The sequence below is a fragment of the Pseudophryne corroboree genome, chromosome 1 (genome assembly GCF_028390025.1).
Source record: "Pseudophryne corroboree isolate aPseCor3 chromosome 1, aPseCor3.hap2, whole genome shotgun sequence".
NCBI lineage: Eukaryota > Metazoa > Chordata > Amphibia > Anura > Myobatrachidae > Pseudophryne > Pseudophryne corroboree.
This window is the reverse complement of record NC_086444.1, coordinates 1160177816-1160199262: the sequence shown is the minus strand read 5'-3', so window position 1 is coordinate 1160199262 and position 21447 is coordinate 1160177816. Positions and strand designations below refer to the sequence as shown.

Here is a 21447-nt window from a genome sequence, read left to right as displayed (position 1 = left end):
TTGTGCCCGAACGAGAAGGGTGCAATCTAGGTGGCTCTCCTGAGCTGCTTAGAAGTAAAAGTTTAAATAGTTTTTTTATTTTCAGTGAGTCCTGCTGGCAACAGGCTCACTGCATCGTGGGACTAAGGGGAGAAGAAGCGAACTCACCTGACTGCAGAGTGGATTGGGCTTCTTGGCTACTGGACATTAGCTCCAGAGGGACGATCACAGGTTCAGCCTGGATGGGTCCCGGAGCCGCGCCGCCGGCCCCCTTACAGAGCCAGAAGAGCGAAGAGGTCCGGAGAAAGCGGCGGCAGAAGACGTTCCTGTCTTCAAATAAGGTAGCGCACAGCACTGCAGCTGTGCGCCATTGCTCTCAGCACACTTCACACTCCGGTCACTGAGGGTGCAGGGCGCTGGGGGGGAGCGCCCTGAGACGCAATAAAAACGATATAAAAACCTTATATGGCTAAAAAAAATGCATCACATATAGCTCCTGGGCTATATGGATGCATTTATCCCCTGCCAGTTTCCTGAAAAAAGCGGGAGAAAAGGCCGCCGTGAAGGGGGCGGAGCCTTTCTCCTCAGCACACAAGCGCCATTTTCTTTCACAGCTCCGCTGGAAGGACGGCTCCCTGACTCTCCCCTGCAGTCCTGCACTACAGAATCAGGGTAAAACAGAGAGGGGGGCACTATTGGCAGCTAATATATAAATACAGCAGCTATAACAGGGAGTAACACTTATATAAGGTTATCCCTGTATATATATAGCGCTCTGGTGTGTGCTGGCAAACTCTCCCTCTGTCTCCCCAAAGGGCTAGTGAGGTCCTGTCCTCTATCAGAGCATTCCCTGTGTGTGTGCTGGGTGTCGGTACGATTGTGTCGACATGTATGAGGAGGAAAATGATGTGGAAGCAGAGCAATTGCCTGTGTTAGTGATGTCACCCCCTAGGGAGTCGACACCTGACTGGATGGTAGTAATTAAAGAATTACGTGACAATGTCAGCACTTTGCAAAAAACTGTTGACGACATGAGACAGCCGACAAATCAATTAGTGCCTGTTCAGGCGTCTCAGACACCGTCAGGAGCGCTAAAACGCCCGTTACCTCAGATGGTCGACACAGACCCTGACACGGATACTGAATCCAGTGTCGACGGTGACGAGACAAACGTAATGTCCAGTAGGGCCACACGTTACATGATCACGGCAATGAAGGAGGCATTGAACATTTCTGACACTACAAGTACCACAAAAAAGGGTATTATGTGGGGTGTGAAAAAACTACCAGTGGTTTTTCCTGAGTCAGATGAATTAAATGAGGTGTGTGATAAAGCGTGGGTTTCCCCCGATAAAAAACTGCTGATTTCTAATAAATTATTGGCACTATACCCTTTCCCGCCAGAGGTTAGGGCATGTTGGGAAACACCCCCTAGGGTAGATAAGGCGCTCACACGCTTATCAAAACAAGTGGAGTTACCGTCTCCTGATACGGCCGCTCTCAAGGAACCAGCTGATAGAAGGCTGGAAAATATCTTAAAAGGTATATACACACATACCGGTGTTATACTGCGACCAGCGATCGCCTCAGCCTGGATGTGCAGCGCTGGAGTGGCTTGGTCGGATTCCCTGACTGAAAATATTGATACCCTGGATAGGGACAGTATATTATTAACTATAGAGCATTTAAAGGATGCATTACTATATATGCGAGATGCACAGAGGGATATTTGCACCCTGGCATCTAGAGTAAGTGCGATGTCCATTTCTGCCAGAAGAACGTTATGGACGCGACAGTGGTCAGGTGATGCGGATTCCAAACGACATATGGAAGTATTGCCGTATAAAGGGGAGGAGTTATTTGGGGTCGGTCTATCGGACCTGGTGGCCACAGCAACGGCTGGAAAATCCACCTTTTTACCCCAGGTCACCTCTCAGCAGAAAAAGACACCGTCTTTTCAAACCCAGTCCTTTCGTCCCTATAAGGGCAAGAGGGAAAAAGGCCGCTCGTTCCTGCCCCGGGGCAGAGGAAGGGGAAAAAGACTGCACCATGCAGCCTCTTCCCAGGAGCAGAAGCCCTCCCCCGCTTCTGCCAAGTCCTCAGCATGACGCTGGGGCTCTGCAAGCAGACTCGGGCACGGTGGGGGGCCGTCTCAAGAATTTCAGCGCGCAGTGGGCTCACTCGCAAGTGGACCCCTGGATCCTGCAGGTAGTATCTCAGGGGTACAAATTGGAATTCGAGACGTCTCCCCCTCGCCGGTTCCTGAAGTCTGCTCTACCAACGTCTCCCTCCGACAGGGAGGCGGTATTGGAAGCCATTCACAAGCTGTATTCCCAGCAGGTGATAATCAAGGTACCCCTCCTACAACAGGGAAAGGGGTATTATTCCACGCTGTTTGTGGTACCGAAGCCGGACGGCTCGGTGAGACCAATTTTAAATCTAAAATCTTTGAACACTTACATAAAAAGGTTCAAATTCAAGATGGAGTCACTCAGAGCAGTGATAGCGAACCTGGAAGAAGGGGACTATATGGTATCTCTAGACATCAAGGATGCTTATCTCCATGTCCCAATCTACCCTTCTCACCAAGGGTACCTCAGGTTTGTGATACAAAACTGTCATTATCAGTTTCAGACGCTGCCGTTTGGATTGTCCACGGCACCACGGGTCTTTACCAAGGTAATGGCCGAAATGATGATTCTTCTTCGAAGAAAAGGCGTATTAATTATCCCTTACTTGGACGATCTCCTGATAAGGGCAAGGTCCAGGGAACAGTTAGAGGTCGGAGTAGCCCTATCTCAGGTAGTGCTACGTCAGCACGGGTGGATTCTAAATATCCCAAAATCACAGCTGATTCCAACAACACGTCTACTGTTCCTAGGGATGATTCTGGACACAGTCCAGAAAAAGGTGCTTCTCCCGGAGGAGAAGGCCAGGGAGTTATCCGAGCTAGTCAGGAACCTCCTAAAACCAGGACAAGTGTCAGTGCATCAGTGCACGAGAGTCCTGGGAAAAATGGTGGCTTCTTACGAAGCGATTCCATTCGGAAGATTCCATGCATGCAAGAACTTTTCAGTGGGATCTGCTGGACAAATGGTCCGGATCGCATCTTCAGATGCATCAGCGGATAACCCTATCTCCAAGGACAAGGGTATCTCTCCTGTGGTGGTTACAGAAGGCTCATCTTCTAGAGGGCCGCAGATTCGGCATTCAGGATTGGATGCTGGTAACCACGGATGCCAGCCTGAGAGGCTGGGGAGCAGTCACACAGGGAAGAAATTTCCAGGGCTTGTGGTCAAGCATGGAAACGTCTCTTCACATAAATATCCTAGAGCTAAGGGCCATTTACAATGCCCTAAGTCAAGCAAGGCCTCTGCTTCAGGGTCAACCGGTATTGATCCAGTCGGACAACATCACGGCTGTCGCCCACGTAAACAGACAGGGCGGCACAAGAAGCAGGAGGGCAATGGCAGAAGCTGCAAGGATTCTCCGCTGGGCGGAAAATCATGTGATAGCACTGTCAGCAGTGTTCATTCCGGGAGTGGACAACTGGGAAGCAGACTTCCTCAGCAGACACGACCTCCACCCGGGGGAGTGGGGACTTCATCCAGAAGTCTTCCAAGTGATTGTAAACCGTTGGGAAAAACCAAAGGTGGACATGATGGCGTCCCGTCTCAACAAGAAACTGGACAGATATTGCGCCAGGTCAAGGGACCCTCAGGCAATAGCGGTGGACGCTCTGGTAACTCCGTGGGTGTTCCAGTCGGTATATGTGTTCCCTCCTCTTCCTCTCATACCAAAAGTACTGAGAATCATAAGAAGGAGAGGAGTAAGAACGATACTCGTGGCTCCGGATTGGCCAAGAAGAACTTGGTACCCGGAGCTGCAAGAGATGCTCACGGAGGACCCGTGGCCTCTACCTCTAAGGAAGGACCTGCTCCAGCAGGGACCTTGTCTGTTCCAAGACTTACCGCGGCTGCGTTTGACGGCATGGCGGTTGAACGCCGGATCCTGAAGGAAAAAGGCATTCCAGATGAAGTCATCCCTACCCTGATCAAGGCCAGGAAGGATGTAACTGCAAAACATTATCGCATTTGGCGAAAATATGTTGCGTGGTGTGAGGCCAAGAAGGCCCCTACGGAGGAATTTCAACTGGGTCGTTTCCTACATTTCCTGCAAGCAGGATTGTCTATGGGCCTAAAATTAGGATCCATTAAGGTTCAAATTTCGGCCCTGTCGATCTTCTTCCAGAAAGAACTGGCTTCAGTGCCTGAAGTTCAGACGTTTGTCAAAGGGGTACTGCATATACAGCCTCCTTTTGTGCCTCCAGTGGCACCTTGGGATCTCAATGTAGTTTTAGGGTTCCTAAAATCACATTGGTTTGAACCACTTGCCACAGTGGATTTAAAATATCTCACATGGAAAGTGGTAATGCTGTTGGCCCTGGCTTCAGCCAGGCGCGTATCAGAATTGGCGGCTTTATCCTATAAAAGCCCTTACCTGATATTTCATTCGGATAGGGCGGAATTGAGGACTCGTCCTCAATTTCTCCCTAAGGTGGTTTCAGCGTTTCACATGAATCAACCTATTGTGGTACCTGTGGCTACTAGGGACTTGGAGGACTCCAAGTTGCTGGACGTAGTCAGGGCCCTGAAAATATATGTTTCCAGGACGGCTGGAGTCAGAAAATCTGACTCGCTGTTTATACTGTATGCACCCAACAAGCTGGGTGCTCCTGCTTCTAAGCAGACGATTGCTCGTTGGATTTGTAGTACAATTCAACTTGCACATTCTGTGGCAGGCCTGCCACAGCCAAAATCTGTAAAAGCCCATTCCACAAGGAAGGTGGGCTCATCTTGGGCGGCTGCCCGAGGGGTCTCGGCTTTACAACTTTGCCGAGCAGCTACTTGGTCAGGGGCAAACACGTTTGCTAAATTCTACAAATTTGATACCCTGGCTGAGGAGGACCTGGAGTTCTCTCATTCGGTGCTGCAGAGTCATCCGCACTCTCCCGCCCGTTTGGGAGCTTTGGTATCATCCCCATGGTCCTTACGGAGTTCCAAGCATCCACTAGGACGTCAGAGAAAATAAGAATTTACTTACCGATAATTCTATTTCTCATAGTCCGTAGTGGATGCTGGGCGCCCATCCCAAGTGCGGATTGTCTGCAATACTTGTATATAGTTATTGTTACAAACAAGTCGGGTTGTTTATTGTTGGAAGCCATCTTTTCAGAGGCTCCTACGGTTATCATACTGTTAACTGGGTTCAGATCACGAGTTGTACGGTGTGATTGGTGTGGCTGGTATGAGTCTTACCCGGGATTCAAGATCCTTCCTTATTATGTACGCTCGTCCGGGCACAGTATCTTAACTGAGGCTTGGAGGAGGGTCATAGGGGGAGGAGCCAGTGCACACCAGCTAGTCTAAAGCTTTTACTTTTTGTGCCCAGTCTCCTGCGGAGCCGCTATTCCCCATGGTCCTTACGGAGTTCCCAGCATCCACTACGGACTATGAGAAATAGAATTATCGGTAAGTAAATTCTTATTTTTTTACATGCTGTCGCCACATTTGCTTGATTTACTATCCATGAAGACCATGATTGGGAATAGTAACCTTGCCCAAAGTGCGTTGAGTGTCTATACGTACTAGCCATGTCGACCTTTTGACACTGTTGCCCTAATAGAGGTTGACAATATGGCGTCGACCTATCAACTCTCTATCTAGACAGTTATACTCTGTATAAGTAATATCAAGTACAAATGGTGGGTGCTCTCTCAGCGTTGAACACTTATCTGAGGAAATCCTGAAAATCTGGCACTGCTGGATTTGTTTTGGGGCAGTTGGCTTCGGCTGGAGTAATTGGAATTAGGTTAAGTGTTAAATTATATTGCATTTCATGATGTGACATTTAGGTATCCTGTAACCTGGAATTGAAACTGTTCATTATAGTTCAGCAGTGGACCATTCTAACATATGTACTGCTGCAAAGTGACTTAATTAGTTAAGCAATACGATAAAAATATTAATTAAACTCTTATATATTTTTTTTTTTTTTAAGGATCTAGTGAATATAGAAATGTTCCTAACCGCAAAGGAAGTTGAGGAATCCCTGGAAAGACAGGAAACCATGACCTGCTTAGCATGGTGTCATGATAACAAATCAAGACTCAGGAAAATGAAGGTATGTCATTGTGCAGTCCTTTGTGTCGTCACGTTGATCCCTCAGCACTGGATTACAGTGCAAACTTATCCAATGGGAAGAGGTAAATCCTGCGTGCAGCTTGCTAAAATGTAAGGGCCCACTAAAAAAGACTTGCTGCCTGTAAGTAACCAGCACTGTGTATAGGAACTGGAAAATCAATGAGCAAATGTGAACATAGGGAGTGAAATAGAGAATAAATGTAGGGATCAGGTGTACATATCGCCAGCTACTTGATTCAGAACTGCAAAGATTAAGGTTAGTGGAAAGGGGTGAAATGGTATGCTGCAATAAATGCTGCTTAATGTACGTGTGCCCCAGGATTCCTGTATAATATCGTATAATAAATATTGCTCAATGTATGTATGCACCAGGATTCTCCTCCTGTAGCCTTACCCTAACCTCCCCTCCTGTAGCCTTACCCTAACCTCCCCTCCTGTAGCCTTACCCTAACCTCCCCTCCTGTAGCCTTACCCTAACCCTCCCCTCCTGTAGCATTACCCTAACCCTCCCCTCCTGTAGCCTTACCCTAACCCTCCCTTCCTGTAGCCTTACCCTAACCTCCCCTCCTGTAGCCTAACCCTAACACTCCCCTCCTGTAGCCTAACCCTAACCCTCCCCTCCTGTAGCCTTACCCTAACCCTCCCCTCCTGTAGCCTTACCCTAACCCTCCCCTCCTGTAGCCTTACCCTACCCCTCCTGTAGCCTTACCCTAACCTCCCCTCCTGTAGCCTTACCCTAACCTTCCCCCTAGTGCCTACACCTAACCCTCCCCCTGGTGCCTAATGTTCACCCTTCACTGCCGCAGACAAACTCTAACCCTCCAATCTGTGCAGAATGTCGATATTACGACTGCATGCCCTTAGCTATATAGTAATAACAGAAAGACGAATTTTATGGGGGGGATTCAATTGTTTCTCCATGCGGCCGCCAGTAGATGGTGTCCAGCAATTCAATTGTTGCTTCTTTCGGCGCTGTAAACGACATGGAGAAACCTTTCATCTCGCAGCACCCCATGCTGGCGAGCTGAAATGTGTGAAAAGTGACTCGTTTGGGCGTTCAAATGGCACTTTTTGCGATTGGGCCCATTAGTTTAGTCTGGTTTAACTGAGCAGGACATTGTGATTAGTTGCTACGTCCGCCTGCCATTTACAATGCATCACCATTGTGCTCTAGAAAATGTGACAGTTGGTCAACTCTCCCTGTGCACCTGCTGGGTGACCTGGAACATGTGACCTGCCTGGTGGTCTGGCAACTGTGACAATTATTTGTAGCCACCGACTAAGCAGAGATTTTTCCAAATTTGACTCCTAAGAGGGTGAAAAGGGGTCAAATGTTCCGCACAGGTTGAAACCGGGCACATCAACTAGTTCCTTTTATACTTCTGTACAATTCAGTAGTACAGCGCCCCTAGTGGTCAGTTTTACTGAGAAAATGGAGGAATAGTTGCTTGCCCCAGAATAACTCATGGTTGTTGTCTTTGATGTATGGTAGAAATGGGTTTATCTGGATATGTGCTGCACAGATCATCCACTGCCTGGCTGGTGCCAAATTACGATGCAGTCCTTGTGTTTCCCCAAAGAGTACTTTAGCTGAGCTCTATACGTTACTGTCCCACTCCCCGTCCTGTCTACGTGTCCCTCGTTGTGCTTGGCAGAACACTTTATGATCTGGAATGGATTAAGCACTCTCTCTGCAAAATTCGTTTAAAGCTGAATTAAACTTCTTTTATAGCTCATTAGCCCAAATCCACACATAATTATACATAACATGATTGTGGTGTACAAAGTTATTAAATGTCTGTGTTGATACACGATGATGATAGGCAGTTGGATAAGGCTTCATAGTATATCTCCCTTCAGGGGCATATTACTGTTATGTGGAGACAGCAGTCGCTATAATGGGGAGCAAATATGTGATAGAAAATATTCAGTACTTGAATTATTATAGTTACCTGGTATCTTATTTAAATATTGGCCCCAGTTTTTTATTTTGCTTTTTCCCCCCCTTTAAACAGCCTAGTCCTATGGGCGTTGGGGATATGGGGGTAATTCAGACCTGATCGTAGATGTGCGAAAAATGCATATCTACGATCAGATTCTTAGACATGTGGAGGAACGCCCAGCACAGGGCAAGTCCGCCCCGCCTGCCGGGTCCAGCTTCCTCCTCTCTGTTATGGCAGGGTTGTTGCGGCTGCGTGTGATGTCACGCAGCTGCCGTGGCCTCTTCCACAAACGGTCCGGACACGCCTGCGTTGTCCATCTGGCCATGCACCATTTTAGTTGCCCTTCTTTGTACAGTCTCTAATGTATTTATATCCTTCTGAAGAGATGGCCTCCAGAATTGAACACAGTATTCTAGCTGAGGCCGTACCAATGACCTATACAGTGGCATTATTATGTGTGCCCTTGTGTAATATTTTCACATGCATCTGTCGCTATGTACATATCTCGTGACATTTGGGAGCTTGGAAGTGGGACAGGAGGCAGTGCTATGGCAGGGGAATTCCCCCCAGCTACCACTCAAATTGGGAGGAACATCCCAGACGCAGGACGGTGAGACAGTTCCCCTGAAAATCAGTACAAATGGGAGGCATGCTAGGTGCCCCTTTCTACTGGATTGCAAGTAAGCGCCCTCTGTGTATGTCATTGCTGATAACTGTCATACAGGTGCTTAGTCAGCACAGGAAGTTGCATACCTCCCAACTGTCCCGATTCCAGCGGGACAGTCCCACTATTCGGACACTGTCCCCCCTGCAGGCAGCAGTGTCCCATGGGTAGGGGGACAGTTGTGGGAGCTCTGCAAAGCAGCCGGTATTCAGTACGCACAGCATGTATTCAGTGCTAGGAGGGGAGCAGGGAGCTGCCCAGCTGCTCGGGGAGCGCTGGGCACGCCTCCAAAAGCCTGGAAAATGCTCCGTTTTGCAAAGCCACGCCCACTCAGATGAGGCCACGCCTCATGGCCGAGTCCACGCCCCATTTTCGGGTCGCCCTGCTTCCGTGGAAGCTAAAGTTGGAAGGTATGAAGTTGTGTTTGCTGCGAGAAACACAAGCTGTATACAGCACATTGCTGTAATGGCACGTTGTATCAGTGCAGTGTTTTTATACACATTGGTAACAAGTGAAATGCATAAAACGGATTATAAGCCATTGTGGCACTTAGCATTGGTAGCAGTCAGGTGTTTTAGACTACGCTTACTGTAGGTAGGTACATCAGCAGACTAGACCTAGCCACAGTGCATTGTATTGCTGCAGCCCAATGCACAAACAATGCACCATGTTTATTCCACAGCTCCTGTATGTCCATACCATTTATTACTGTTCCAGTGGAAAACACATGCCTCTGCTTTCCTGTAGTCCATATATAGCACCCCAGTGCTCTATATAAATGCTACAGCAATATCGTGCATTTAGCCTCACACTTGTCCTCCCAGCTATAGGTAGAACAGGAGAGAACTAGATAGAGCTGCAGAAGGGACACACGTGTGGGATACGGCTGGAGAGACGGTGGCACTGGATTACATTGCCTGTGTAATTGAAGACTGTAGCAGTCACTGTCCCTTCCCGTGTAAATTGTTATAGACATTATTTCTCTAACGTCCTAGTGGATGCTGGGGACTCCGTCAGGATCATGGGGAATAGCGGGCTCCGCAGGAGACAGGGCACATCTAAAAAGCTTTTTAGGTCACATGGTGTGTACTGGCTCCTCCCCCTATGACCCTCCTCCAAGCCTCAGTTAGGTTTTTGTGCCCGTCCGAGAAGGGTGCAAACTGGATGGCTCTCTTAAGGAGCTGTTTAGTAAAGTTTTTTTTTTAGGTTTCTAATCAGTGATTCCTGCTGGCGACAGGATCACTGCAACGAGGGACTTAGGGGAGAGACTTGCAACTCACCTGCGTGCAGGAGGATTGAAGTTTTAGGCTACTGGACACTGAGCTCCAGAGGGAGTCGGAACACAGGTCAGCCTGGGGTTCGTCCCGGAGCCGCGCCGCCGATCCCCCTTACAGACGCTGAAGAAAGACGGCGGAACGGAGGTCCGGAAACAGGCGGCAGAAGACTTCACAGTCTTCAGAGAGGTAGCGCACAGCACTGCAGCTGTGCGCCATTGTTGCTACACGGCTCACTGACACGGTCACGGAGGGTGCAGGGCGCTGCTGGGGGCGCCCTGGGCAGCAATATAAATACCTATTTGGCAAATAAATACATCACATATAGTCATTAAGGCTATATGTATGTATTTAACCCAGGCCAGTTTTCCTAATAACCGGGAGAAAAGCCCGCCGTGAAAGGGGCGGAGCTTATTCTCCTCAGCACTCAGCGCCATTTTCCTGACCAGCTCCGCTGGTGAGGAAGGCTCCCACTCTCCCCTGCACTACAGAAACAGGGTTAAAGAGAAGGGGGGCATAAATTGGCGATATAATTATATATTAAGAGCCCATATATAGAAACAACACCTTCTAGGGTTGTTATATACATTATGGCGCTTTTGGTGTGTGCTGGCAAACTCTCCCTCTGTCTCCCCAAAGGGCTAGTGGGTCCTGTCCTCTATCAGAGCATTCCCTGTATGTGTGTGCTGTAGGTCGGTACGTGTGTGTCGACATGTATGAGGAAAATGTTGGTGAGGAGACGGAGAAAATTGCCTGTAATGGTGATGTCACTCTCTAGGGAGTCGACACCAGAATGGATGGCTTACTTATGGAATTACGTGATAATGTCAACACGCTGCAAGCCGGTTGACGACATGAGACAGCCGGCGGACAAATTAGTATCGGTCCAGGCGTCTCAGACACCGTCAGGGGCTTGTAAAAACGCCCATTTACCTCAGTCGGTCGACAGACACTGACACGGACACTGACCCCAGTGTCGACGGTGAAGAAACAAACGTATTTTTCCTTTAGGGCCACAAGTTACATGTTAAGGGCAATGAAGGAGGTGTTACGTATTTCTGATACCACAAGTACCACAAATAAGGGTATTTGGTAGGGTGGGAATAAACTACTTGTAGTTTTGCCTGAATCAGATAAATTAAATGAAGTGTGTGATGATACGTGGGGTTCCTCCGACAGAAAGTTATGGGCGGTATACCCTTTTTCCCGCCAGTAGTAAGGGCGAGTTGGAAAACACACCTTAGGGTGGACAAGGCGCTCACACGCTTATAAAAAAACATGGCGTTACCGTTTCCAGATACGGCCGCCCTCAAGGAGCCAGCTGATAGGAAGCTGAAAAATATCATAACCGTATATACACACATACTGGTGTTATACTACGACCAGCAATCGCCTCAGCCTGGATGTGCAGCGCTGAGGGGGCTTGGTCGGATTTCCTGACTGAAAATTTTGATACCCTTGACAGGGACAGGATTTTATTGTCTATAGAGCATTTTAAGGATGCATTTCTATATATGTGTGATGCGCAGAGGCATATTTGCATTCTGGCATCAAGAGTAAATGTGATGTACATATCTGCCAGACGAAGACACGACAGTGGTCAGGTGAGGCAGATTCCAGACGGCATATGGAAGTATTGCCGTATAAAGGGGCGGTCCATTGGACCTGGTGGCCATGGCAACAGCTGAAAAATCCACCTTTTGTTACCCCGAGTCACATATTGGCAGAAAAGGACACAGTCTTTTCAGTCTCAGTCCTTTCGTCCCCATACGGGCAGGCGGGCGAAGGCCAGTCATATCTGCCCAGGGGGAGAGGAAAGGGAAGAAGACTGCAGCAAGCAGCTCATTCCCAGGAACAGAAGCTCCTCACGGCTTCTGCCAAGTCCGCAGCATAACGCTGGGGCCGTACAAGCGGACTCAGGTGCGGTAGGGGGTCATCTCAAGAGTTTCAGCAACACTCGCAAGGGAACTCCGGGATCCTACATGTAATATCCCAGGTGTACATTGGAAATTCGAGACGTCTCCCCCTCACACAATTCACAGGCTGTATTCCCAGCAGGTGATAATCAAAGTACCCTTCTTACAACAAGGAAGGGGGTAGTATTCCACACTATATTGTGGTACTGAAGCCAACCGGCTCGGTGAGATCTGAAATATTTGAACACTTACATACAAGCGTTCAAATCAAGATGGAGTCACTCGGAGCAGTGATAGCGAACCAGGAAGAAGGGGACGATATGATGTCACTGGATATCAGGGACGTTTACCTACAGGTCCAAATTTGCCCTTCTCACCAAGGGTACTTCAGGTTCCTGGTACAGAACTGTCACTATCAGTTCAGACGCTGCCGTTTGGATTGTCCACGGCGCCCCGGGTCTTTACCAAGGTAATGGCCGGAATGATGATTTTTCTTAAAAGAAACATGGACGCTTTCCTGATAAGGGCAAGGTCCAGAGAACAGTTGGAGGTCGGAGTAGCACTATCTTAAGTAGTTCTACGACAGCACGAGTGGATTCTAAATATTCCAAAATCGCAGCTTTTTCCGACGACACGTCTACTGTTCCTAGGGAAGATTCTGGACACAGTCCAGAAAAACGTGTTTCTCCCAGTGGAGAAAACCAGGGAGTTATCCGAGCTAATCGGGATCCTCCTAAAACCAGGAAAAGTGTCAGTGCATCATTGCACAAGAGTCCTGGTAAAAATGGTGGCTTATTACGAAGCAATTCCATTCGGCAGATTTCCCGCAAGAACTCTTCAGTGGGATCTGCTGGACAAATGGTCCGGATCGCATCCTCAGATGCATCAGCGGATAACCCTATATCCAAGGAAAAGGGTGTCTCTCCTGTGGTGATTACAGAGGGCTCATCTTCTAGAGGGCCGCAGATTCGGCATTCAGGATTGGATGCCGGTGACCACGGAGGCCAGCCTGAGAGGCTGGGGAACAGTCACACAGGGAAAAAATTTCCAGGGAAGTGTGATTAAGTCTGGAGAATTCTCTCCGCATAAATAAGCTTAGAGCAAATTTATAATGCTCTAAACTTAGCTAGACCTCTGCTTCAAGGTCAGCCGGTATTGATCCAGTGGGATAACATCACGGCAGTCGCCCACGTAAACAGAAGGGCGGCACAAGAAGCAGGAGGGCAGTGAAAACTGCAAGGATTTTTCGCTAGGCGGAAAATCATGTGATAGCACTGTCAGCAGTGTTCTTTCCGGGAGTGGACGACTGGGAAGCAGACTTCCTCAGCAGGCATGACCTCCACCCGGGAGAGTGGAAACTTCATAGGGAAGTTTTTCAACATGATTGTGGACCGTTGGCAAAGACCAAAGGTGGACATGATGGCGTCCCGCCCGAACAAAAAACGGGACAGGTATTCCGCCAGGTCATGAGACCTTCAGGCGATAGCTGTGGATGTTCTGGTAACACCGTGGGTGTACCAGTCTGTGTATGTGTTCCCTCCTCTGTTTCTCATAACCAGGGTATTGAGAATTATAAGACATAGAGGAGTATGAACTATACTAGTGGCTCCGGATTGGCCAAGAGGGACTTGGTACCCGGAACTTCAAGAAATGCTCACAGAGGACTAAGGGCCTGGGGAGCTAAGAAGGGACTTGATTCAGCAAGTACCATGTCTATTCCAAGACTTACCGCGGCTGCGTTTGACGGCATGGCGGTTGAATGCCGGATCCTGAGGGGAAAAGGCATTCCATAAGAGGTCATACCTACCCTGGTCAAAGCCAGGAAGGAGGTGACCGCACAACGTCATCACCACATGTGGTGAAAATATGTTGCGTGGGTGAGGCCAGGAAGGCTCCACGACGGAAATTCAACTAGGTCGATTTCTACACTTCCTGAAAACAGGAGTGTTTTGGACCTCAAATTGGGGTTCATTAACATTTAAATTTCGGCCCTGTAGATTTTCTTCCAGAAAGAATTGACTTCAGTTCCTGAAGTCCAGATTGTAAAGGATGTATTGCATATACAGCTTTTTTGTGCCCCTAGGGGCACCGTGAGATCTCAACATAGTGTTGGGATTTCTTACAATCATATTGGTTTGAACCGCTCAAATCTGTGGATTTGAAATATCTCACATGGAAAGTGACCATGCTGTTGACAAATATCTCACATGGGAAGTGACCATGTTGTTAGCCCTGGCCTCGGCCAGGCGATTGTCAGAATGGGCGGCTTTGTCTTACAAAAGCCCATATTAGAATTTTCCATTTGAACAGGGCAGAACTGGGACTCGTCTCCAGTTTCTTCATAAAGGGGTGTCAGCGTTTTCACCTGAAACAACCTCTTGTGGTGCCTGCGGCTACTAGGGACCTGGAGGACTCCAAGTTACTAGACGTGGTCAGGGCCCTAAAAATATATATATATATATATATATATATATATATATATATATATATATATATATATAGTTAGGACGGCTGGAATCAGAAAGTCTGACTTGCTGTTTATACTGTATACACCCAACAAGCTGGGTGCTCATGCTTCTAAGCAGTCTATTGCACGCTGGATTTGTAGTACAATTCAGCTTGCACATTCTGTGGCAGGCCTGCCACAGACGAAATATGTAGATGCCCATTCCACAAGGAAGGTGGGCTCATCCTGGGCGGCTGCCCGAGGAGTCTCGGCATTACAACTTTGCCGAGCAGCTACGTGGTCAGGGGAGAACACGTTTGTAAAATTTTACAAATTTTGATACTCTGGCTAAGGAGGACCTGGAGTTCTCTCATTCGGTGCTGCAGAGTCATCCGCACTCTCCCGCCCGTTTGGGAGCTTTGGTATAATCCCCATGGTCCTGACGGAGTCCCCAGCATCCACTAGGACGTTAGAGAAAATAAGAATTTACTTACCGATAATTCTATTTCTCGTAGTCCGTAGTGGATGCTGGGCGCCCATCCCAAGTGCGGATTGTCTGCAATGCTTGTACATAGTTATTGTTACAAAAATCGGGTTATTACTATTGTTGTGAGCCATCTTTTCGGAGGCTACTTCGTTTTGTTATCATACTGTTAACTGGGTTCAGATCACAAGTTGTACGGTGTGATTGGTGTGGCTGGTATGAGTCTTACCCGGGATTCAAGATCCTTCCTTATTGTGTACGCTCGTCCGGGCACAGTACCTAACTGAGGCTTGGAGGAGGGTCATAGGGGGAGGAGCCAGTACACACCATGTGACCTAAAAAGCTTTTTAGATGTGCCCTGTCTCCTGCGGAGCCCGCTATTCCCCATGGTCCTGACGGAGTCCCCAGCATCCACTACGGACTACGAGAAATAGAATTATCGGTAAGTAAATTCTTATTTTCTTTAAAACTCCCATTAGATAAATCATATGTGACCGCTTTATAAATGGGAGAATTACATTCTCTCTCACTCTCTAATCTTTCCTCCTTGTACTGCGCTATTTATCACCCTCAGCTTTTTCCTATTGATAACTGCATCAACAAAGAGTCAATATCACTCTCGCCTGCCTGCCAGGCCTGGCCTGCTTTATCCTATTCACTATCCATCTAAGCCGCTTCTACAGACAGCTGCAAAACTATACATGTGATTATTCATGTATGAACAAATTCCTATCTATTAGCCTACAGATAGTATAGGGTGGCGGCATCAAAAGAGCAACAGTAATTAAATTAGACCATAAAAATTATGTAAACTCACTGATACATCGTTCAAAATATTGGGCTAGTCATGGTTTCTGAAGTGGTAAAACAGTAAAACGGTCTTTGCGTCAAACTTGTTCCAGATGTATGGTCCTTCAACCAACAGTCATTTGGATTCTCCTCATTCAGTTAGGTGTGGCGGTAATGAAAAATGAGGGGTATAAATAACAACTCTATTTCTCTATCGTCCTAGTGGATGCTGGGGTTCCTGAAAGGACCATGGGGAATAGCGGCTCCGCAGGAGACAGGGCACAAAAAGTAAAGCTTTTCCAGATCAGGTGGTGTGCACTGGCTCCTCCCCCTATGACCCTCCTCCAGACTCCAGTTAGATTTTTGTGCCCGGCCGAGAAGGGTGCAATTCTAGGTGGCTCTCATAAAGAGCTGCTTAGAGAAAGTTTAGCTTAGGTTTTTTATTTTACAGTGATTCCTGCTGGCAACAGGATCACTGCAACGAGGGACAGAGGGGAGAAGAAGTGAACTCACCTGCGTGCAGGATGGATTGGCTTTTTGGCTACTGGACATCAGCTCCAGAGGGACGATCACAGGTACAGCCTGGATGGTCACCGGAGCCGCGCCGCCGGCCCCCTTGCAGATGCTGAAGTAAGAAGAGGTCCAGAATCGGCGGCTGAAGACTCCTGCAGTCTTCTAAAGGTAGCGCACAGCACTGCAGCTGTGCGCCATTTTCCTCTCAGCACACTTCACACGCAGTCACTGAGGGTGCAGGGCGCTGGGGGGGGGCGCCCTGGGAGGCAAATGTAAACCTATATAAAGGCTAAAAATACCTCACATATAGCCCCCAGAGGCTATATGGAGATATTTAACCCCTGCCTGTATTCACAAAATAGCGGGAGACGAGCCCGCCGAAAAAGGGGCGGGGCCTATCTCCTCAGCACACGGCGCCATTTCCTCTCACAGCTCCGCTGGTCAGGACGGCTCCCAGGTCTCTCCCCTGCACTGCACTACAGAAACAGGGTAAAACAGAGAGGGGGGGCAAATTTAATGGCAATATCTTGATATATATATAAAGCAGCTATAAGGGAGCACTTATTATAAGGCTATCCCTGTCATATATAGCGCTTTTTGGTGTGTGCTGGCAGACTCTCCCTCTGTCTCCCCAAAGGGCTAGTGGGTCCTGTCTTCGTTTAGAGCATTCCCTGTGTGTCTGCTGTGTGTCGGTACGTGTGTGTCGACATGTATGAGGACGATATTGGTGTGGAGGCGGAGCAATTGCCAAATATGGGGATGTCACCTCCTAGGGGGTCGACACCAGAATGGATGCCTTTATTTATGGAATTACGGGATAGTGTCAACACGCTAAAGCAGTCGTTTGACGACATGAGGCGGCCGGACAATCAATTAGTGCCTGTCCAGGCGCCTCAAACACCGTCAGGGGCTGTAAAACGCCCTTTGCCTCAGTCGGTCGACACAGACCCAGACACAGGCACTGATTCCAGTGGTGACGGTGACGAATCAACCGTATTTTCCAGTAGGGCCACACGTTATATGATTTTGGCAATGAAGGAGGCGTTACATTTAGCTGATACTACAGGTACCACTAAACAGGGTATTATGTGGGGTGTGAAAAAACTACCTATAGTTTTTCCTGAATCAGAAGAATTAAATGACGTGTGTGATGAAGCGTGGGTTGCCCCTGATAAAAAGCTGATAATTTCAAAGAAATTATTGGCATTATACCCTTTCCCGCCAGAGGTTAGGGAGCGCTGGGAAACACCTCCTAGGGTGGACAAGGCGCTAACACGCTTATCAAAACAAGTGGCGTTACCTTCTCCTGAGACGGCCGCACTTAAAGATCCATCAGATAGGAGGATGGAAAATATCCAAAAAAGTATATACACACATGCAGGTGTTATACTACGACCAGCTATAGCGACTGCCTGGATGTGCAGTGCTGGGGTAGTTTGGTCAGAGTCCCTGATTGAAAATATTGATACCCTGGACAGGGACAATATTTTACTGTCGTTAGAACAAATAAAGGATGCATTTCTTTATATGCGTGATGCACAGAGGGATATCTGCACACTGGCATCACGGGTAAGTGCTATGTCCATTTCGGCCAGAAGAGCTTTATGGACGCGACAGTGGACAGGCGATGCGGATTCAAAACGGCATATGGAAGTTTTGCCGTATAAAGGGGAGGAGTTATTTGGAGTCGGTCTATCAGATTTGGTGGCCACGGCTACAGCCGGGAAATCCACCTTTCTACCTCAAGTCACTCCCCAACAGAAAAAGGCACCGACTTTTCAACCGCAGCCCTTTCGTTCCTTTAAAAATAAGAGAGCAAAGGGCTATTCATATCTGCCACGAGGCAGAGGTCGAGGGAAGAAACAGCAACAGGCAGCTCCTTCCCAGGAACAGAAGCCCTCCCCGGCTTCTACAAAAGCCTCAGCATGACGCTGGGGCTTCTCAAGCGGACTCAGGGACGGTGGGAGGTCGTCTCAAAAATTACAGCGCGCAGTGGGCTCACTCGCAGGTAGATCCCTGGATCCTGCAGATAATATCTCAGGGGTACAGGTTGGAATTAGAGACAGATCCACCTCGCCGTTTCCTGAAGTCTGCTTTACCAACGTCCCCTTCCGAAAGGGAGACGGTTTTGGAAGCCATTCACAAGCTGTACTCTCAGCAGGTGATAGTCAAGGTACCTCTTCTACAACAAGGGAAGGGGTATTATTCCACTCTATTTGTGGTACCGAAGCCGGATGGCTCGGTAAGGCCTATTCTAAATCTGAAGTCCTTGAACCTGTACATAAAGAAGTTCAAGTTCAAGATGGAGTCACTCAGAGCAGTGATAGCGAACCTGGAAGAAGGGGACTTTATGGTATCCTTGGACATCAAGGATGCGTATCTCCACGTTCCAATTTACCCCTCACACCAGGGGTACCTCAGGTTCGTTGTACAAAACTGTCACTATCAGTTTCAGACGCTGCCGTTTGGTTTGTCCACGGCACCTCGGGTCTTTACAAAGGTAATGGCCGAGATGATGATGCTTCTTCGAAGAAAAGGCGTATTAATTATCCCATACTTGGACGATCTCCTAATAAGGGCAAGGTCCAGAGAACAGCTAGAGATGGGATTAGCAATATCTCAAGAGGTGCTAAAGCAGCACGGATGGATTCTGAATATTCCAAAATCCCAATTAATGCCGAAAACTCGTCTGCTGTTCCTAGGGATGATTCTGGACACGGTTCAGAAAAAGGTTTTTCTTCCCGAGGAAAAAGCCAAGGAGTTATCCGACCTGGTCAGGAATCTCCTAAAACCAGGAAAGGTGTCTGTACATCAATGCACGCATCTTCAGATGCACCTGCGGATAACCCTGTCTCCAAGGACAAGGGTATCTCTTCTGTGGTGGTTGCAGAGGGCTCATCTATTGGAGGGCCGCAGATTCGGCATACAGGATTGGATCCTGGTGACCACGGACGCCAGCCTGAGAGGCTGGGGAGCAGTCACACAAGGAAGAAACTTCCAGGGAGTGTGGTCGAGCCTGGAAAAGTCTCTTCACATAAACATTCTGGAACTAAGAGCAATCTACAATGCTCTAAGCCAGGCGGAACCTCTGCTTCAAGGAAGACCGGTGTTGATCCAGTCGGACAACATCACGGCAGTCGCCCATGTAAACAGACAGGGCGGCACAAGAAGCAGGAGTGCAATGGCAGAAGCTGCCAGGATCCTTCGCTGGGCGGAGAATCACGTGATAGCACTGTCAGCAGTGTTCATCCCGGGAGTGGACAACTGGGAAGCAGACTTCCTCAGCAGACACGATCTTCACCCGGGAGAGTGGGGACTTCATCCAGAAGTTTTCCACATGCTAATAAACCGTTGGGAAAGACCAATGGTGGACATGATGGCGTCTCGCCTCAACAAAAAACTGGACAGGTATTGCGCCAGGTCAAGAGATCCGCAGGCAATAGCTGTGGACGCGCTGGTAACACCTTGGGTGTACCAGTCGGTGTATGTGTTTCCTCCTCTGCCTCTCATACCAAAGGTATTGAGAATCATACGGCAAAGCGGAGTAGGAACGATACTAGTGGCTCCGGATTGGCCAAGAAAGTCTTGGTACCCGGAACTTCAAGAGATGGTCACGGACGATCCGTGGCCTCTACCTCTAAGACAGGACCTGCTTCAGCAGGGACCGTGTCTATTCCAAGACTTACCGCGGCTGCGTTTGACGGCATGGCGGTTGAACGCCAGATCCTAAAAGGAAAAGGCATTCCAGAAGAAGTCATTCCTACCTTGATTAAGGCAAGAAAGGAAGTCACCGCGAAGCATTATCACCGCATTTGGCGGAAATATGTTGCGTGGTGCGAGGATCGGAGTGCTCCGACGGAGGAATTTCAACTGGGTCGTTTCCTACATTTCCTGCAATCAGGATTGTCTATGGGTCTCAAATTGGGATCTATTAAGGTTCAAATTTCGGCCCTGTCAATATTCTTCCAAAAAGAATTGGCCTCAGTTCCTGAGGTCCAGACTTTTGTCAAAGGAGTACTGCATATACAGCCTCCTGTGGTGCCTCCGGTGGCACCGTGGGATCTAAATGTAGTTTTAGATTTCCTCAAATCCCATTGGTTTGAACCACTAAAAAATGTGGATTTGAAATATCTCACATGGAAAGTGACTATGTTACTGGCCCTGGCGTCCGCCAGGAGAGTATCTGAACTGGCGGCTTTATCTTATAAAAGCCCTTATTTAATTTTCCATTCGGATAGGGCAGAGCTGCGGACGCGTCCGCATTTTCTCCCTAAGGTGGTATCAGCGTTTCACCTGAACCAGCCTATTGTAGTGCCTGCGGCTACAAGCGACTTGGAGGACTCCAAGTTGTTGGACGTTGTCAGAGCTTTAAAAATATACATTTCAAGGACGGCTGGAGTCAGAAAATCTGACTCGCTGTTTATACTGTATGCACCCAACAAGTTGGGTGCGCCTGCTTCTAAGCAGTCGATTGCTCGTTGGATTTGTAACACAATTCAACTTGCACATTCTGTGGCAGGCCTGCCACAGCCTAAATCTGTTAAGGCCCATTCCACAAGGAAGGTGGGCTCATCTTGGGCGGCTGCTCGAGGGGTCTCGGCATTACAACTCTGCCGAGCAGCTACGTGGTCAGGGGAGAACACGTTTGTAAAATTCTACAAATTTGATACCCTGGCAAAGGAGGACCTGGAGTTCTCTCATTCGGTGCTGCAGAGTCATCCGCACTCTCCCGCCCGTTTGGGAGCTTTGGTATAATCCCCATGGTCCTTTCAGGAACCCCAGCATCCACTAGGACGATAGAGAAAATAAGAATTTACTTACCGATAATTCTATTTCTCGGAGTCCGTAGTGGATGCTGGGCGCCCATCCCAAGTGCGGATTATCTGCAATACTTGTACATAGTTATTGTTAACTAATTCGGGTTATTGTTTAGGGAGCCATCTTTCAGAGGCTCCTCTGTTATCATACTGTTAACTGGGTTTAGATCACAAGTTGTACGGTGTGATTGGTGTGGCTGGTATGAGTCTTACCCGGGATTCAAAATCCTCCCTTATTGTGTACGCTCGTCCGGGCACAGTACCTAACTGGAGTCTGGAGGAGGGTCATAGGGGGAGGAGCCAGTGCACACCACCTGATCTGGAAAAGCTTTACTTTTTGTGCCCTGTCTCCTGCGGAGCCGCTATTCCCCATGGTCCTTTCAGGAACCCCAGCATCCACTACGGACTCCGAGAAATAG

The 21447-nt window shown here is 48.4% G+C and overlaps 1 protein-coding gene across 2 annotated transcripts in view; it reads left to right on the top strand.

Moving 5' to 3' along the window:
- Window positions 1-21447, top strand: part of MAEA (macrophage erythroblast attacher, E3 ubiquitin ligase) — a 323598-nt gene that overhangs the window by 243459 nt on the left and 58692 nt on the right. For both annotated transcript variants that reach the window (XM_063924905.1, XM_063924901.1), the window contains exon 4: window positions 6040-6162. In XM_063924905.1, the coding sequence (XP_063780975.1) occupies window positions 6040-6162 (123 nt within the window). The remainder of the gene's footprint in view (window positions 1-6039; window positions 6163-21447) is intronic.